Genomic DNA, 21083 nt, shown 5'->3' on the forward strand with positions numbered 1-21083 from the left:
ATTAATTTCCACAAAGCGGTAGGCTATATTTATATGTGTATTAGCGAAATAATTGTTATGTAGTAAATGATAATATAATCTAGGGTGCTTAAACAAGATAATCTTGTCAAAAGTTTCATTCAGTGGCCGTGCTTAAGCCTCCTGATCATCTGTCAGTTGCTAAGCAATATGAACAAACTTTTTCTTCTAGACTAATGGTGAGCAAATACAACAGATAGAGAATTAAATTCAGCGCTTTTATTTTCAACATGCACTCATTCACGTCTGTTTTATTTAATTCATGTAAAGTTACGTCTTTATTGGGGCAGGACATGACGAATTACACTACGTGACTCGATGAGTTCGTCTCAATTGTTTAGAAACAAGCTGCATAAATTAACTATATCAGGAATTTATGTCTCAGATCTCATTTGTGCATGTCTGTTATGTTAAATAAAGTTGATTAATTAAAGCGAGAGTTGTTGTTGACTGATCTCCTCAGACGGAGGAAGTCTCAAAACGGCCACAAGATGGTGCCGTAAATCGGCGAATCCGATATTAAAAAAACGATACCCGATTATGGAAAAATGCTTAAATATCGGGAAAAATATCGGTAAACCGATACATCGGTCGATCAGTAGTAGAGAGCTGATTGAGACGCACACTATGGGTGCTCTGCCACAGTATTATTTCTGTATTTTTACTTTTTTTCCCTTTTACATTCAAGAAATATAGTTGAGAATGTCTGTTTCATAAATATGTTTATTTACACTATACCGTTCACTTGCACTATATATATATATATATATATATATATATATATATATATATATATATATATATATATATATATATATATATATATATATTATATATATGTATGTATGCATGTATGTATGCCATTTTATATATGCATTTTTAAAAAAAATCTTCTTTAACTTTATTAATATCATGTTTATTTGCAGTACCGTTAAGCACAAGCGCCACATACTGTCAGGGAGTGAATTTGCACTTTCACTCGGCGCATCGCCGGTGAAAATCGCTTGGGTATGAACACAAAAAACGTCTCCAAAAACGCTGACGATAAACGCGTGCAATATTCGTCCCGGTGTGTACGGGCCTTAAGGGTGAGTATTAATGGCAGAATTTTCATTTTTGGGTGAACTAACCCTTTAATATGGTCTCATTTTTTAGTTTTTGGTTTCTAAACCATTTTGTCAACTACTTTCAGACAGATCCCAGTGTTTCAACTCTCTTTCCTTTTGAGGAATATGAGCAAATGGTATAAAGTCACTGCATGAATAAATAAAAGAATATTTGTGTAAACTCTTTTAGTGTGTGCCTGTGTTGTGTGAAGCAGCCCTGACCCCTGGGCTCTGGATGGATCTGAAACTCACCCAGCAGCTTAGCGATGTTATAGAGGGCCTGTCCCCAGAGGAACAGCATCCCATCACGCCCAGAGTTGCTGGGGAAACGCTTCTGGCTGCCATGTTTCTTCTGTTCAGCCTCTACAAAGTCTGCTGGCACATAGTAATACTTGGGAATAACGGCGTGCCCTGCGGAGAATCAAATTAGACAAAATTCAGAGAGAGAGATTCTTCAAACTTTCATTAAAGAATCCCAAAAAAAAAAAAATCACAGTTTCCACAAAAATATTAAGCAGAGGAACTATTTTCAACATTCTCTCAAGAAATGTTTCTTGAGTAGAAAATCAGCATATTACAGTAGAATGATTTCTGAAGGATCATGTGATACTGAAGACTGGAGTAAAGGCTGTTGTAAATTTAGCTTTGCATCACAGAAATAAATTATATTTTAAAATAAATTAGCATAGAAAAGAATTATTTTAAACCCCAAACTTTTGAACGGTAATGTATAGTAAAAGGCATGGAACTTTGGAACTATTTTTGTTAACTAGAGAAGAAATAAACTAATTAACGGGGCAATTTGCATTGAATATAAAACACTTGATTTTAGTACAACTTGCTTGTGTAATTTCACTTTGAAACTTTACTAACATTACTGCGGTTCATATTTAGATGTCAGTGCTGTTATTTAGATATTGCCAATGATTATTTACTTTTTAAATATGTAAAAATGATGAAAAGATAAATCCCTGCAGAAAAAAAAGCAGGAAAAAGGCTGTCAGCACAATCAAGCCTAGCCGTAATTTCACCTTTTCTCTGTCAAGCATGATTTAGTCGACTAAGCCAAGCTCTCATCTATATTGGTGAGGCCCATTGTAAGTAAATGAAAAGAGCTGAGCTAGTTATTAAATTGCTTATTGTGGTTATACTTCTGAAGAGCGGTGGTCTAAAGACAGCATGAGATCTGTTTTTGTCTGCCTGTGGAGAATCGACGGTGTTCTGGTCTGTTTAAATAATGAGCATCTCCACTGTTGTGCACTTGACTGAGACACGTCTGAGGAAATCATGCAGTGAGGGAGAGATGAATATGAAAGGACCACTCTAATAAAGAGTAATGGGAAAATAACAGTCATTGGCAGTGGCTGGAGGACAGTGGCAGGCAAGCAGAGTCCATCACAACGTGACAAGCTTTGGCATTTTGTTTGTGTGTGTGTGTCCAGAACATACCCTCAAAGGACTGGAAGATGACAGCATCTAGCAGTTCCTGGTACTCTTTGACTTGAGCAGGATTTTCCCTAAACACACCTGAACAAAAGGTCAACAAAAGGGAAATTACAAAACACTATATCCCCATCCTCCAGGTAATGTTACTTAGTGAAGTTTATACAGGTGGCTCTGATTTCAGCAAGCTTGACATTCACATGCAACACTGTAAAAATGTTTGCAAATTTTTAGAGAAAAAAAGAGTGTAAAATGCTACAGTAAAAACCAGTTAATCGGTTAACCACAAGTAATAGTTTAACATATAATTATACATAACTATAATGTAAAATACTGTCCAATTTGTGGCTTTTGCAAGGAAAAAACATGAATTACCTTTAGGGATGTAACAATATCAAGATAATACCTCAGTATAAAGACCAAGGTGCAATATTTATTGCGATATTTATAAAATAAATAAATAAAAAAAAAGCCAAATGAAGACTGTTAAACAATTATTGAACATTACAATGATTACAATGATTACAAATTAACCATGTCATATCCTGTACTCTTTTCTTTATCTTCTAATCATAACTGTTGCTTAGAGGTATGAGCAAGGTATGGTATGAGATGGATCAAATGACCTAAAACTCCCTTTAATGTAGGCTATATGAGTTGCACAAGGGCTTTTCAGTGCATTCATTGCTATAATATTCATGAGGTGAGACGCCTCTATTAAAGGATAGAGACTCCTCCTCGCACTTCGCCCACCCATCACACCAACATCGTTTCATACAGTCAGGTGACCACGATAATATTGAGACAATTTTGCTATCGCGATACCACGAAATTGATAATACAGTTACATCCCTAATTACCATATTTGTGGTGGAAAACAGTAAAATGACATTCCCATCATTATATATATATATATATCATATAAATAGTTTTCTTTGTGTCATGAACACATTTTTTTGTGTCATGTGTGCTACCCTAATGAGGTTTTGTCTTTGAGTGAATAACCCAGTATTGTCATTTAAACATGAGTATTGGCCATGTTTTAAGAACTGTGATTCATCATGCAGTTTTCTGTGGTACCGTCGTATTATTATGGTGATTATCAGTACAAAAGCTAATTTTGTACTTAATGGTACTTAATCACTTAATGAAATTTAGTTTTAAATAGCAAAACAAACAGGCACCAATATGCAATATCTAACAATGCTGCTACCATATTACCCAATTTTTTATATTATACCATTTTAATATTTATTATATTATATTATATTATATTATATTATATTATATTATATTATATTATATTATATTATATTATATTATATTATATTATATTATATTATATTATATTATATTATATTATATTATATTATATTATAAAGCCTACAATTTATTAAGCATGAATCTTACCGTCAATCATCATATAGATGAAAAAAATGGGAAACTCGCATTCAATCCCATCAAAGAGCTGAAAAACATCACAGGACAGAGAATAAGGCACTGTATACATGAGTCATTACTTAAACAAATCATGTATTTATTCAAGAACATGATTACTGTTTAAACCTGTTATTGTTTACTGTACAAGGTAAATAGTATGTATATGAATCTGCCTGTGTGCAATATGCAATAAAGTTGTACAAATTAAATGAGCAAAACAACAAACAAAAAAACATAATAAATTTGGAGTGCCTCATAAGCCATAATTTGAATGACTTTGACTGCAATATGTTACCTGCAGCAAAATGCACATACATAAAGTAATATAGAAGGCCTTCAAATCACTAAAAGGAAATGCCAGACAACCTCTATTTTCCAGTTACGACAGTTCAGGAAAACAGAAAACAATTATGTTGAAGTAAAGTATAGCAGTCAAGCAGAAACTCCATTAAAAAGCCATAGTGCGTCGTCTCCCTTTCCCAAGAGCAGAGCCATGAATCACTTGGGTTTGAAATTAAAATCAACTCAGATGTAGAGATGGTTTGTGAGTGTGAAAAAGCAATGATTATTTTAAATTATGTGACTGCAGCTTGTATTATCACATTCATTTAGAAGTATAAGTCAACATTTAAGTGCCTACAGATGCTCTGTAAAAAAGAGAAAGCCTTTCCTCCTAAACAGGAATTTGAAATCAGGGCTGCATGTGCACATGTGTGGGCAGATTGAGTTTACTAAGGGAGTAATCCATCAAAAACATTCGTATCAATATCTAACCAAATAAATAGGGATTAACACAAACAATTTTGTGTGGGCATATTTGTGCCTGTGGAGCATTCTGATGTTGTTTTATTCCGCTAAATCATACCACATTTAGCAACCCATTTTCCAGGCTGCAATTAAAACTTATGAAGCTTATAAACTGATGCATTCACAATATTCTCACTATTCATGACATGAAACGTTCGTAATACAATTCCGTGATCCTCTTTTCATTGCTGCCAATTATATGACAACCTCAATTCAAATGATCTGTCTTTAGAAAAAAGAAATCTTGTGAGCTGCTTAAGAGGTATAAAATGTAAAGCACACTTTGATGGCTGGCAGGGAACAAAATGTCTCTCAACCTTTCCCAAATGTAATTAAGACTTCTCTATCTCCGCTAGCAATCTCCAAGACAATCGCCGTGGCATTAGGAGATAAGAGGGAGAGATTACGATGTAATGAAATAAAGGCTGTTAATTGGACTGGTCTCGCATCATTGGCATATCCCACATAAGCTGTTTCAGGACAAAAATGGGGTTACTTGTATAGCCAACTTCTAAAACTAAGAGGAAATAACTAAATTAATCTACTCTCTAACTAACATTTAGAGTTAAAAATCATTTGATTCAAAAGACTTGATTTTTCAAGACTATAATTAGTTTCTTAACAGAAGTTGCACAAATTAAACCCTAAAAAAAACTAAAAAATAAAATCCATTTTTTGTTTCTTTTTTTCTCAGTATCAATTACTATGACCAACCAACCAGAGAGAGAGAGAGAGAGAGAAGTCAGTGAGTGATATGGGGGGGGGGGGGTGTTGGGGGGGGGGGGGGGTGTGGGGGCTCTATGAGGCAGACATATTAAATAAATGTCTCCTGGGTGGGAAAGAGCAGACATTGAGGCCTACTCACAGTAAACAGAATGAGTCTCATGGGTCTTTGGCTTCACTTACCACAATTACTTAGTGAGACTATATCATTCACCAGAGGACATTCAGTCACATGAGACATTCAGGCTTGAAATCCTCTGCCATCATAACTTAGTTATGGGTTAAAAGGAATGGAAACTCCAACCAGGCAGAAGAGTTTGTATTTGTCTGAACATGACAGGCTGATAAAGATATCAAGAACAGAATTCATAATACAATGATTTAATGCATCTTAAAACATAATAAAAATATAAAATGGCATTACATTCCCCTATGAGAAAAGGACGATCAAACTAACAAAGTACTGTTTAAAAAACAAACAAAAAAACAATACATTCAAACTAGCCTACAGTATATGAGGCCTGTCTTTTGACTGGTTTTTGAGAGGTTTTGAGCACTTCTCTGATGGCCAGGCTAAGAGACAATCAGCTGAGACCAGCAAACCATCTTGCTTAAGCAGTTTTTTTTCCTTCAAGAAGTGGGCAGATGGTAATACCATGGTATTGAATGATTAGCGTAATCATATCCACCTTATTCCTTATTATATAGTTTTGAATTATGGGTGGCCCTTCAAGATTGGGGAACTTCCATTCAAAAAGATCATAAGGTTGCCCAACAAATAAAGCTTATCCATCAGTTTGACTGAATGAGCTGTCAATTTTCCTTATTATTTTCAGACATCATGAGAATAACGTAATGCTTCGTACTTTAACATGTCGGGCCCTATTTTAACGATCTAAACGTAAAGTGTAAAACGCACGGCGCAGGTGCACTCAGGGCGTGTCCAAATCCACTTTTGCTATTTTAACGACGGAAAAACGGTCCGTGCGCCGGGGCGCATTTTTGAAATGGGTTGTCCCTATTCTCTTAATGAGTAATGGGTGTAACGTTCAATAAACCAATCAGAGTGTCATCTCCCCTTCCCTTTAAGAGCGAGATGCACTCGCGCCATGGCGGATTGCTATTTACATGGTGGAATTTGTTGGCGGAAAAGCTGAACGCTTTTCAAACGAAGAAACCGATCTGCTCGTGCGCGAAGTTAAACGTTTAGTTAGAAGGTAAACAAAGTTACATTTTTATATTTATGTAGCCTACACAATAATATTCTTTTACACTGTAATCCTTTTGTTTTTAATATTTGGCATGTTTGTGTGATGCGCATCCCTGTGTGTAATAAGCAAAGTTGACGCGCCCAGAGGCGCAGTTTCTACCAGCGCTCTAACAAAAAAATATTGCGCCATTGGCTTTAGACTTTAGACCAGGTTTGAGTTGGTCTATGGCGCAGTCTATTTTCAGCTCCTTAAAATAGCAATGCGCCGGCAATGCGGCTGAACACACCTCTTTTTTAGACCAGCACGCCCATGGGCGCACTAACTGAAGCAAATGCATTTACTAATTTAAGGACGTGGCGCTGAACGGGAAAATGCGAACGGCGCCGGACGCAAACTAGCAAACACACTTGCGCTGCGCCTTGCGACGCATTGCACCAGGTGTATTATAGGGCCCGTCATGTTATAGAGCTCTTTTTAAGAGCTCTTTTCAGTCGCTGTATTCTTTCCTCATGATTATTTTCTTTTTTCCCTTTGCCATTCCTCTGTAATATGAAAAAGGACAACATATACTGCACATTTGTGGTCTGTTCTCTCGATTCAATTTATAATATATCCCATTAATAATTCACTGGAATGCACGAATAATCTTTAGTTTTTCTCCTCAAACCCTCACCTCTCTTTGCAGGTTTGTTTTCACAGCTAAATACAATTTATTATCTGTCAAAATGACAGAAATCACTTTGAAATTAGAAGTTAATGAACATTTTTGATTAAGGCAACATAATTCAGATATTTTTTTACAGTGATATTTAACCTGTCCATTACTGCTGTGGAATGAATTGGGCTTTTGGGGTTATTCATGGTCTGTTGAAAGTACCTTGTTGATGCTTTTACACTTTTAAATCGCCTTTAAATGTTCAATGGTTGAAGGATGAGTAGAATAATGTCATCTCATTGTACCCATTTAAAAAAAAAAAAAAAAAAACATATTATTATGTTTATAGAGCAAGCTTTTCACTGATGTTTACAGCTTAATGGAAGTTACACCCATAATTCGCACAAAGCGTCATGGGGCGTAGAAATAAGGTGGATACTATCACATATATTACTTCTACTGTTCTATTCAAAAGTACACCAACATTCAAAAGTGTGGAGCTGGTAATATTTTTTAAAGATGTTTCTTATGCTCACCAAGCTTTATTTAAAGGTGCCCTAGATTATGTCTTTAAATGATGTAATATAAGTCTAAGGTGTCCCCTGAATGTTTCTGAAGTTTCAGCTTAGTTTCAGCTTTCCCCATAGATTTTTTTTATTAATTTTTTTAACTGCCTATTTTGGGGCATCATTATAAACACGCCGATTTTATGCTGCTGCCCCTTTAAATCCTGTGCTCTCCGCCCACAGAGCTTGCGCTTGCCTTAAACAGTGCCTTAAAGTTTACACAGCTAATATAACCCTCAAAATGGATCTTTACAAAGTGTTTGTCATGCATGCGTCGGATTATGTGAGTATTGTATACTGTTATATTGTTTACTTCCGATTTTGAATGAGTTTGATAGTGCTCCGTGACTAACGGGTAATGCTACACTGCTGGAGAGATTTATAAAGAATGAAGTTATACAGACGGCAAGTGTTTAAAAATGAAAATAGCGACGGCTCTCTTGTCTCCGTGAATACAGTAATAACCGATCGTAACTTTAACCACATTTAACAGTACATTAGCAACATGCTAACGAAACATTTAGAAAGACAGTTTACAAATATTACTAAAAATATCATGTTATCATGAATCATGTCCATTATTATTGCCCCATCTGCCATTTTTCGCCATTGTTCTTGCTTGCTTACCTAGTCTGATGATTTGGTTGTGCACATCCAGACGATAATACTGGCTGCCCTTGTCTAATGCCTTTTATAATGTTGGAAACGTGGGCTGGCATATGCAAATATTGGGGTCATACATATTAATGATCCTGACTGTTACGTAACAGTCAGTGTTATGTTGAGATTCGCCTGTTCTCCGGAGGTCTTTTAAACAAATGAGATTTATATAAGAAGGAGGAAACAATGGAGTTTGAGACTCACTGTATGTCATTTCCATGTACTGAACTCTTGTTATTTAACTATGCCAAGATAAATTCAATTTTTCATTCGAGGGCACCTTTAATGTATCAGTAAAAACTGTAATATTGTGAAATATTGCAATTTAACATAACTGTTCTTATTGTTTTCATATAGTTTAAAATGTAATTTATTCCTGTGATGGCAAAGCTGAATTTTCAGCATCATTACAGCCTTCAGTGTCACATGATCCTTCAGAAATCATTCTAATATGCTGATTTGATGCTCAAGTAACTGTAGGAACCGTGGACGAACTAGACAAATGAATCATTCAGATGATTCTTTCAAAACATAATTCTTATTCAGAATCAAAATTCCGGCTCCAGCCATCTACAGGAAAATCCTTGCTTAATTACTTTTATAACCCCCACGCTTCCTGACAGAAGTGACAAACTCAGCCATTTGTGACACCAAATGGTCACCTAGAAGATAAAGAGTCTTTGATCACTAGATCAAACGAGACAGAGAAACAATGCAGGCCCTTTTGGTTTCTCTAAGGGACTTAAAACTTCACAGAAAAAAACCAACCAAGACTGTTCTACAACTAAACTTGACTGTTCTAAACTGTTCTTCAACTAAAACTGCATCAAAATTGTTCCAAACAATTTTAAATGGACTTATCAAACATCTTTTAACTGCATACATTTTACATCATGTGTCCACAAATACTACCTGTAACCAGTTTTGCTTTAGAACACCCACAAATCATGTAAATGTGATAACTCTTGACTGACTGACTGAAAGTATGCTTTATTTGGAATGGATTTAATTATTTTCCTCTTCTCTAAATCCTGGCTTAAATTAAATCTGTTTAAAATGTATCATATTCCATTTAATAGAAATTATGTTTAAAACTCTCTGCTAAAGCAGAGATGGGAAGTAACACCTATATATGATTGGGGGCAGAGAAAAGCCCTTTTGAAACAGGACGATATCTGATTGGCCAAAACTCCTCTCAGAGGTGTGACAAACACCTAAGTTTAAATAGTCATATCACAAGATAGTGAAAAAGACAAGACAACTAGAAGAAAGAACCGGTCAGCAAAGACCAGAATAAGCAGAACAACTAGTAACCATGGAGTTACAAGAAGAACAGACAAGCAGCTCATTCAAGCCATCCAACTTTCACTCACTTTGCTTTTACTTAATTTTCTTTTCCGCTGAAAGTCTTGTGTTCTAAGTTTTTCCGCAAAGTTCAACCAACGACTTTTGCCGCTTCAACTTTAACTCCAGCGACAAAGAGACTTCCTTTCATCTTTCCAGCAAGCTCAAACGTGATTGGGTTTTACCAAACACAATACGGACCCTGCGACAGATCATCGACTTGGAAAACCCTTCTCTGCACGCCGACGAGAAGATTCACATTTAAAGTCGACTCAAGCAAGTACCTCTAGAGTCTAAACTGAACAGGTGCATTTAAATTAATGATTCATGGTTCATTTAGGTCTTTGAAGTGCATATTTTGCTATGAATTCTGTTCATCATATCACTCTCTCTTAAAACTCTTTCTCTCTCATTTCCTTTCTTACTGCAACACATATGAATGAATGTGTGTATGTGTGTGTGTGTTTGTGTTAGATTAGTTTGTGTTAGAATACATAAAGTCTCTTGTAGATTTTAAAAGAAAGTGTCTTGTATGTGCTTCTAAAATTTAATGTCTTAAACTGTCGATCTTAAAGTTACCGTGCTCTAAGCAGTGTTTTCACGATTGTTGGATATTCATATCCCCTACAAGAGCTTATTACGGCTTGAGCAAATGAACACTGGATGACTCAGTTGCTTGGTCGTAACCTAAACTACTCTTTATAATTCCCTATAAATTATTTCATTTGAGCTAATTTTACTTCCTGGGGTGTGTTTCCTACATAACTTTCTTATTATTATTAATGTTGAAAATGGTTGTGCTGCTTAATATTTTTTTGAAAACCTTCATGAAAAAAGTTCAAGTGAACAGCATTTATTTGAAATAATAAATTTCATTAATAAATAAATAAATAAATAACTTAATGACCCCAAACTTTTGAATGATAGTGTATAGTGATAGTGTAAAGGAATAGCTTGGTGCTGCCATAGTATCACAGCCTACATCAAATTGCAGCATACTACAGCATTTGGCCTGACTGAGAGCCCTTTTCTTCTTTTACTTCTCATTTCCCTCTACTTGTGGGAGGTCAGCTCTGGCAGCTGATGTGATGATTGCTGCGGGTTAAATTTCCCCCTTTCAGATTCAGACACAGCATGTTCCCAGGCTAATTCTGGAGTTAATATCCTCACAGTTCAACCTAATCAAATGGGATTTACCCACAGCCCTCGCATTCTCCTGAGAGATGGATAAATAAGCAAATCTGCACCAGATTAAAAGATGCGTATAAAAGTGCCTGAGTGCCATTTATTAGATCTGTCGCTAAACCTTTATAGGAAAATCTCTGTTTCTCAAATAAAAGAGCTAAACCTGAGGCTTGTCATAACTCATGCCATATATGGGGAAAAGGTCTCTTTTCATTTTACCTTTCCTTCCATTTCTTTTTTATTTCATTTCAGCTGATATGCTAACCACACTCACCTTCATCTCAGCAGGTTTGTAGTGCCTGCGGTTCTTGTCTTCATTGCTTGTTCTGTAGCCGTCCCGTAAGAAGCGCTTGAAGCCGTACTTGCCCTTCAGCTTACGGACAATCTTGTCCAGAGTCTGGGAATATAAAGCATCATCATCCACGGCAAACGCTGGGTAGCTGATGCAGGGCAGGAGGGCCGAATCGGTGTTCTAGAAGACAAGAGCACTTGCATTAGAAACAGACACTGAGCAACTCACTGCTCCTCTATTGAATTTGCCTTCCATCAGGAAATATCAAGGGAACCCAGGGTTAAGTGACCACTCTCTTCCTGAGAATGGGCTATTTTTCTACATTAGCCTCTGCAGTTTTAATAACACAGTCAGACTCATGAGGAGGCTTTAATACATGTGATACATAAGCAAATTCACTTCAAGTTACAAAATTAAACAACCTCGCTCAACTTTTCTGCATAATGCACTGCCTTAATTTGGCTTAATTATGCAAATTTACCTGTTGTTTGGCAGGGATCACTTTGTTCTGCATTTAAATTAGCACAGAGAAGAATGTGAAGTATGCAATGCTAATGCATATACGAAGGACGGGAAGGACAATCTTTGAGTTGATGGATACAGCTTTCACTACAGATGCTATTATAGGGGTCATATCACAAGAAATTACATTGACAATTTGAAATAAAAGAGCGTGATATACAATGAAAACTTTCAGTTTAAAAGGAAACATTTATCAAAACTAGGTTATAAAAATACTTTGATTTCTTATGTCAGAAAATCAAATGCATTAATGGACACCTCACTCCATCAAAACACCCTCTACTTCAACCCTCCCGGCTGCAGAAGATCACCACACTTCCCACATCCTATCCAGCTGAAGAATCATATCCACCTTCCTTAATGTCTGATCAATACTGTGGCACATTCCAGCTAGGCAAAGAGCTTTTTTAAATCATTTAATGCTGTGCTAAGCTAGTATGCTAAATTGTTAGTTTGCTAACTGGAGGCTTACTGACAGCAAAAAGAAACAGCAATGTTTAATTTAACAATTTTTAGCTTTGTCAGTATAGTGTGAAACGTCATATGTAATTTTAAAAGACATCAAAAAACTTTATTAGGTTTAAGACTAAAATCGTTAAGTGATTTTCTATAGTTTCTATAAAGCGCCCCTAAAATTAGGTCTTAGCCAAAGGAATGGCTTTTGAACACTGTTACTCAATGGACCCTTTTCACAGACAGTGATGACATTTTAACGGTCATCAGCATCGTAAATCTTTTACCGTGAACGTTTTTTATATTTTAATTTTTAAAAAATGTATGTACATTTATAACACTGTAGTTAACCCTGCTGAGAGGGTGTTTCTAATACAGCAGCTATGGGAGTGACGGTAAAGTTGATATCTTTCTCTCTTCTGACTGCCGTTATCAATCTCTGTCTATTTTTTTCATCTTTTTGAAAGTTGTGAAAACACTGTTGTTGAGTTTTTCTTTTTCTCTCATTCACCGCTATAGAATTTTACCCAATTATGACAACTTCTGCTTCTGAGAAACCCGGAAATGTGAAAAGAGTCCATTCACATGCAAAGAGGGTTTTACAATGATGTTTTACAGGCACAGTAGTACAAAGAAGGAGAATGGTTATGAAAAACTAAATTACAAATGCTTTTCTTGCAGGAAATCTAGACTAACAGTGCAGAACAGTATAAGTGGACCTCAGGAAAGAAAAATAAAATGCTTAAAATAAATAAATAAATAAAAGTATGAACCCTTCAATATTGGATCAGCAGTTTGTATATGCACAGTAGGCAAAAGAACTCACATGGGAACGAGACTCTCTCGGCAACAGAGAGCACAGAGTCTGTCTGTTCCTATTATGAGCATCCAGATCCACAAAAATGACTGACCAGGAGCATCCCTGCAGGACAGAGGCAAACAAACATCATAAATCAAACACTGTTACAGCCATCTTGTGTTTGTTACAGGTAGGGCTACAAATACTACTGGCACAAATATAATTTTGCTTCATATTGGAAATGTAAAGGTCAAGGTCAGTCCTGCAAAGGGTATCATAAAATCAAACCAGCCTTCCTTTCCACAAAACCACATAATCATGCTGCTCTTATGCAGCATTGACCAACTTTGGGCTCGAGGTGTGTCACACAGCAACAGTTCCACATCACTGCCTGAGAAACCTTGAAACCACCAACTTAACTATCCCCAAATGAGATTCACAATCTAAACTCAGCTTGAAGGCATACTCTACACCAGCCTAAACAGTGAGTGCAACACTTTTAATAACATACACACACCTCATAAATTTACAAAGCATCAAGAAACCTTGTTTCACACACAGTATGTGTAAAAAAAAAAATACATTAGCTTTATGCTCACTTTTAGCAGATTTTTTTAAGGTTTTTTGTACGTTTTCTAAGTTACCTTAGTGAGTGGCAGCTTCATATTCATCAAGGGCCATCCAATAACAACAAACTATTGCTTCTCTGTTTTCTCTGTATTCCTCTCTCACCTTAATTTCACTTCTTCTGCATGCCTAGACCGATTATAGAAAAGCACCATTTTGTGGCAAATTGAGCTCATCTAGAGAAGCTCACAAAGAACCGAAATGCTTATACGAGCTTCTGAACCAACAATTTACATGCTGAGGGGAATTGTAATGTAAATGACTGTGAAGAGTGTTAGAATGGGAGGCGTGCCAGTGATATGTAGACTCCAGCAGAATATGCCATCATCTACTGAGTGAGATAAGAGCCTACTTGAGCTAACCGTGAACATTTAGCACAAAACAATGTAAGTCTAAGGGTGGATATAAGTCTATATATAGATACAACATTTCACTGCACAAAACTATCAAAGCAATTTCAGGGCTCAACTCTAAGGACTTTTTCTACTGGCCGGTGGTTCAAATTTTTACTTGCCCGCCAAAATGTTTACTGACCCCACCACAAAACAGTCAGTCAATTAAAATAAATAGGTATTATTTTCATTGTGTTTGACCCATGCAACCTAATAAGGTTTATATATCACACCAATTTGTCCGTTCATGTGCAAACAGAACTTAATTCAGTATTCGTGCGCTGTCTGAGACTACGAATGTGTATGCTCTTTTAATATTTAAAGAGGCAAGGCTTAAAAATATGTGCAAATTATAAACTTTTATGATGATGCTGCACTGGCCCAATCGAGACAGTGACATGTCTGTGAACTGTTCTGAGGGTCGTTTACGCTGGCCCGGGCCATCGGGCCCTGAATTTTCATCATTCTTTCTTTTTTTTTTTTAGGTACTTTTTTTGAAGTGTGCAAATTTTGGTCAAATGGATGGCCAAAAATTATGAGAGAATATTAAAAATATGTTAATTTGTGTTCCAAAGATGAACAAAAGTATGCATGAGGGCGATTAATTGATGACTGAATTTTTATTTTTAATGAAAATCAGTGTGGGTGAATAAAAAAAAATAAAAAAAAACAACTTGGTGTAGTTTTTAGCATGCTGAAATTTGCTATGTGACATTTAGAATTCTAAAGACAGAATGCTGTCAGTATGCTACATATCACATAGCAAATTTCAGCATGCTAAAAACTACACCAAGTTGTTTTTTTTTAAATTCACCCACACTGATTTTCATTAAAATCTAACTAAGATAATTTGTACAATGATTTCAAAATTGTGTTTTAATTAAAAAACTGAAAACTGAGCAATATGTAGCTGAACATATGGTATCAAAGATCTACCTGCTTTTATCCTGCTCTGACAGCTCCTGTTCCAAAGAAACACATGAAAGCACTAGCTCTGCCATCCACGCTGAGAGTTAGTTGAGGAAATGGAGCGTGAGAACCATCATTAATAACATAACCCATGTGATGACACAGCACGCCTTCCATCCAACTGAGAGACACATGGCAAAGCCAGCCATTTGAGTCCTCCATTAATTCAAAACACCACTGTCTACAGCAGTCACTTCCATAAAGTAATTTCATACACCACACAAGGTTTCCTGCTAATGATAGAACACAGAGAGCCACATTAAGGAGAACGAGGTAAACTTGGCAAAAGGACAAAACACAACTATAGTGTCCAAACAACTACACAATATTTCTACATCACAGGTCTGGTCTGTCCTTCTGTTAAACAACTGAGAAACAACCAAGGTTACCAATTACCTAATAATCCAATCAGAAAGCCCTTCATCTGTGCATGAATTTGGGTGTTTGGGGGGGGGGGGTTAGGGGGGATTTCTTTTTCCAAAATGGATGCGCTTTGAGGATGTTATCACTTTTCCAGTCCATTACCAAATATAATGGATGTGGCCCACTGCCATCTTGATTTTCCCTCAACACCAAAACAAATTAATCCCACTAATGACCCTCCAAAAAGGAAAGGGAACCAAATTCAGATAAAAGGAAGAAGTATTTGCCATCCATCAAAGTTGGAAATCTGACAAAACAAATAGCTCAAACATAATCTAACCCAATAATCTTGATCACTTTGTTTCGATTCTCCCTTTGCCTTGGACACATTTATGCAAGGAATCAGATCCTTATGCAGGAGCAGACACGTTTTTTATCATTAAGATGAAGAGAGCTGTTAGTACATTGTATCCTTCACTAAAATCCTTTTATGGACATTAAAAAGTTCCTCAAAAAGCATTCATCATTCGTTATTAAAGAGGCAGTTCATCAAAAAAATGCAATTCTGTCATCTTGTAGACTTTATTCATCGTTTGTATCATTTCTGTACTGTAGTTTGACAGCCACTGGTCACCACACCATTTTGCTTAAAAAGACCAGTTTATTGTCGTGTTTCACAAAAGACAGACAGGTTTCAAATGACATTAGTGGGAGTAAATGATGACAGAATTTAGAATTTTGTGTAAACTATCTCATTAAGCAGCCAAAAGATATCAGCAGTACCTGATTTCCAAACAGGTTGAATCCATTGATGGCTTCCAGAGCTGCTTTGGCTAGTCCCACTGAGCTAGAAGAGAAATGACCAGATTCACAGATTAACTTTGAGCACCTCTTTTTTTTTCCTTTTTTTTTTTTTTTTTTTTTTTTTAAGACAAATGAATATTGCACTGGCTATGAGAACTTTTTATGAACAGAGAACTAAGCTCTCATTAAATATAGTTCTGTTCCAGGTGCTGATATCCAAAGCCGTTTTCATCCTCGAAAGACTTCGAGGTTAAACAAAGCTAATAATTTCTGTCATTTTTGCTTCTTCAGCCACTCACTCTTGTGAAGTATACGATTAGAGTACATGATTAGAGCTAGGTGCTGAACAATAAAAAAAAAAAAAAAAAAAAAAAAAAAAAAAGTGCCCAATTGCTCTGTGAGGAAAAATCAATAGTGAAAATGCAGAAAACGAGCAAACTGAAAGGCATTGGGGGTAATTCTAAATTGAAAAGACTATGGTAGAATCCAGCTCTGCACCGTGCATTCCTTCCCAACCAAACCGTCAGCTACGATCACAATCAAGCTACATAAGGTTGAGGCGCTATTGATTTTCTGCTTGGACAGAAAGCAAATGGGCTCAGCCCCAGATATATTGGTAAAATCTGACAATGATCCTGATAGTCTGTTACTTTTACATTCAAGCTGGTAAAGCCAAAAACTGTGCAATGTATGATAAATGAGGAGGAATCATCTGCTGTAATGTGTTCCTATTACTGGCTCTGTATTGGTGATGGTTGGTCTCGTCTTTGTGGCTGGGTGAAATGCCCTTTATTTTATTCTAATTAAATTTAGAGTTTCTGAGAGAATTTCAAAAGAAACTTTTAATCAGGCCTCTTGAATGGCCATGAATTACAGCTCTCTGTAGTTCTATGACTTTCCTCAAAATCTGGCACAGTTTCAATAGAATCTAACAACAACATTGCCTCTGAAAACAGTAAAGCAACATCTATTCTTTGTGCTGGTCCAGAGTGCATTGATATAAACATTTATCACACATCTCATTCTGAGCTCCATCCACAACAAAATAATCTTGTTAGAAGAACAAACTCATTAACTGCTTGCAAGAAACATATTTGCAAGTTGTTTCAGCTTGCAAAAATGAACATTTACATTTATAATATTCAGAGTACATGGGAGAGTCGGAATAGACGTGATGCTCAAATAATGTAACAACAGTAACAACAGTTTAAGTAGCTTTTTTCAGTTTTACAGAGGCAATCATGCATAATGGTAATACTTTTTAAGGTTTTGGAAATAAGTCTCTTATGCTCACCAAGGCTGCAATTATTTGATCAAAAAGACATTGAAAAATGGTAATATTCAAAAATATTATTACAATTTTAAATAATGTTATATTTTCAAATCTTTTAAAATGAAATGTATTCCTGTGATGGCAAAGCTAAATTTTCATTCTAATATGAAGAATGAAAGCAGTTAATGAGTTTGTTCAAAGAAATCATTCTAATATGCTGATTTGCTGCTCAAGAAACATTTCTTGTTGAAAACAGTTGTACTGCTTAATATTTGTTTCAGAATTCTTCGATGAATGGACAGTTCAAAAGAATGGCATTTATTTGAAACAGAAATATTTAGCAACATTATAAATGTCTTGACTGCACCAGCACTTGCTTTGTGTACTTCTAGTTTAATTGCACTGTACTTGTCAAGGTTGTCTGAGGTAAAACTGCAAAGCTTTATGCTACACATTTTCTGAATAAGTGAGCAAAAAGTATAATAAAACAAGTTACACCTTGTTTTCCCTGTTTGACAGAAAGCTCTATAAAAATAATAATTTTAAGACTAGTGAATTATAAATGGATCATTATAAAATATTTCAAGATTTTTCAGGTAAAATTCAGTTAAAAGTGCAAAGAGCAGAAGTCAATACTCTAATTGGCCCTTGGTGGGGATGCTGTGACAGCAAGATAAGGAATCAGTGATGGAAAGAATCATTATTGAGCCTGGTTATGAAAAAGAGGCAAAGTGATGTGTTGGGAGTCACTGCCTATTGACTTGCTCTTCTATAAAGCATATTGTCTGGGCAAATCCACAGTCTATACTGTCTGCAGAGCACTAAGAATCACTTCTGCAATGGGCAGATAGGAGCTTCTCTATGTGAGTCCTCTCAGTTAGAGTTCAGTCACTCATGGACTCACCCAGAGGAGGCAAAATGAAGTGCCACCTTTACTGGAGGGCCATCATAGACATGCTCCAATCTATAACCTCCTCAACATGAGCTGAAACTTTCACATCGTTCAAGGTGCTGGGTTTCATTAGTGCGAGTAGTAAACAAAAGTTTGTTTTATTCCATACTGAGCATGAGGGACGCTGTGAGTAACTAGTGAATAAATACATGTTTAGAAACATGCTCTGTGTCTTTCTTATTAAAACTAAAGTACACAACTGAATTAAAAAATAAAAAAAAAAATGAAAATGTCATAATTTACTCTGCCTAATGTTGTTTCAAACCTGTATGCATTTATTTCTTCTGTTAAAAGAAGATATTCTGAAAAAGGTTGACAACCAAACAGTTTCTGTTGCCATTGACTTCCATTGTAATTTTTGTCCATACAATGGAAGTCAATTGAAACTGAACTGTTTAGTTATCAACTTTCTTTAGAATATCTTCTTTTGTGTTCAACAGAAGAAAGAAATTCATACAGGTTAGGAATGACATTAAGGTGAGTAAATGATGACAGAATTTTCATTTTTTGGCTAAACAATCCCTTTAAGTATATTCTCACTGTTCAAGACATTCACTTTCCACCACAAATATGGATGCACCGATATTAAAATTCTGGCTGATACCAGTAAGCCAAAAATTAAAATTCTGTACTATTTTGTCTAAATAAATGAAAAATAAAATGCACACATACAAAATAAAATTATCACTTCAAATGCTACAAGTGAATTTAGGCATCACAACATTATAACATGCAGAATGAAAAAATTATTTTATTAAAAAAGTACTAAAGATTATATGTAGTAGTGTTATTTGTGTTTTTCAAGATTAATGTTAACGTAGATTAATCAAAAGTGACAGTAAAGACTTTAACATTGTTACAAAAGATTTCTGTTTTAAATAAATGTATTTGTTTTACTGTTTTCAACATTGAGTTCAAATCAAATTCAAATGATTTCTGAAAAATGGACTGGAGAAATGGCTGCTCAAAATTCGACTTTGCGGTCACAGGAATAAATTGCATTTAAAAATAAGTTAGAAAACAGTTACATTTTAATAATATTTCACAGCATGAATGCTATGCTGTATTTTTGATCAAATAAATGCAGCCTTGTTAAGCATAAGAGACTAAACTCTTACAGACCCTAAAAGTTGTGTATAGTTGAATATCCAATACTGACCAATAGTGATAAATTAAAATAACTTATACTGTCCAATAACTAATGTTGTACCAATATATAGTGCACCCTTACCTGCAATTTATTTTATAACAGTTTCATTTAATGATAAAGTTATTAAAAAGAAACAGAAAGGGAGTGAAAAAAACTCACCTGGAGTGCAGCTCTGTGCTTCCATTGTTATATTTGCTTCCCCGTTCCCACATGCCAAAGTCTGGCACGCGATACGCTCTCTCCACACAGAACACAAGATTCTGGATGAACGATACCTACAAATGCAAACATGTCAGAGAAATATGTCTCCATCGCCTTTGCTTGCCATCCAGAAATCAGCGAACATCAACAAATGTAGATTTGCTTTGAAAAGTAGGCCTGCTCTCAAAGCTTTTCTAGGCCATCGGTGTTTTTATTTGTCAATACATCAGCATTCCTTCATGTTACCCATCTAATATTCTGATTATACACAAATTTAATTTGAATAATGATCCGCTGTATAGAGCAGCTAAAGTAATCCATCACTTCCATGGGTGGCATTGGTAATGTCATAAGCCCCTCAACACTTCCTATCCGCATTGTGGAATGAGGCCATTGGAAAAACAAGATGAGAGAAAGAATGATGACTTTATGGTACATAAATGAGGAAATGCTCAAACACCCGGGGAGGTCGGGCTGACAGCGCTTTTAATTTAACATGAAGAGAACTGAGGGCCCCTAAAGCACGTTAAAATGGGGCACTGAGGAAGGTAGGCGAAAGAGAAAATGCAGAGGAAAAAAGGAGGAGAGAGGGATGGCTTGAACACTTTTATTTTAGGCCTGGACCAAAATGATTAATGCGACAAGCTTTATGGTATCTTAATGAATACTGCTGGCCCGGGGTGGCACTATTTTCTCTCTTCTTCTCTCAGCCGCAGAGAGCGAGAGCAGGAGTGCAACTTTTCTGAGAATAAAGGTGGATCAGTCATGGTTGTTTGCGTTTGTTGGATAAGGTATTTTAGTGAATCATAGTGAATGCTGAAGCAACCCTTGGTCTGACAATCTTTCTAATAACAGATTTAAATGATGACATTTCTTATTCACTCATAAGCCAAATATACCTTCTGAGTTTTGTAAGAGGCTCCACTTTTAAATGAGCTTTAAAACACACAAGACATACACACAAACAGCTCCTAAATGGACATTTAGTAGCTAGTATTAGCTATGTTTAAAAATGACAGAATAGCAGCAAGATAAGTAAATATTCTTATTACATTTTCACACTTTTTACACAATTTATTTATTGTTTTTAATTTGAGAAGCTCAAACATTCAAACAAAGTTTAATCAA

At 35.7% G+C, this 21083-nt stretch overlaps 1 protein-coding gene across 7 annotated transcripts in view; it reads right to left on the reverse strand.

Annotated features, from left to right (window-relative positions):
- phkb (phosphorylase kinase, beta) overlaps window positions 1-21083 on the reverse strand; it is an 87274-nt gene that overhangs the window by 40077 nt on the left and 26114 nt on the right. For all 7 annotated transcript variants that reach the window (XM_067402084.1, XM_067402083.1, XM_067402088.1 and 4 more), the window contains 7 exons: window positions 19914-20029; window positions 16359-16422; window positions 13252-13347; window positions 11433-11630; window positions 3978-4035; window positions 2574-2651; window positions 1377-1535 (listed from right to left, as the gene is read on the reverse strand). In XM_067402084.1, coding sequence (XP_067258185.1) covers window positions 1377-1535; window positions 2574-2651; window positions 3978-4035; window positions 11433-11630; window positions 13252-13347; window positions 16359-16422; window positions 19914-20029 — 769 coding nt within the window. The remainder of the gene's footprint in view (window positions 1-1376; window positions 1536-2573; window positions 2652-3977; window positions 4036-11432; window positions 11631-13251; window positions 13348-16358; window positions 16423-19913; window positions 20030-21083) is intronic.

Source organism: Chanodichthys erythropterus, chromosome 11, assembly GCF_024489055.1.
Source record: "Chanodichthys erythropterus isolate Z2021 chromosome 11, ASM2448905v1, whole genome shotgun sequence".
Taxonomy (NCBI): Eukaryota; Metazoa; Chordata; class Actinopteri; order Cypriniformes; family Xenocyprididae; genus Chanodichthys; species Chanodichthys erythropterus.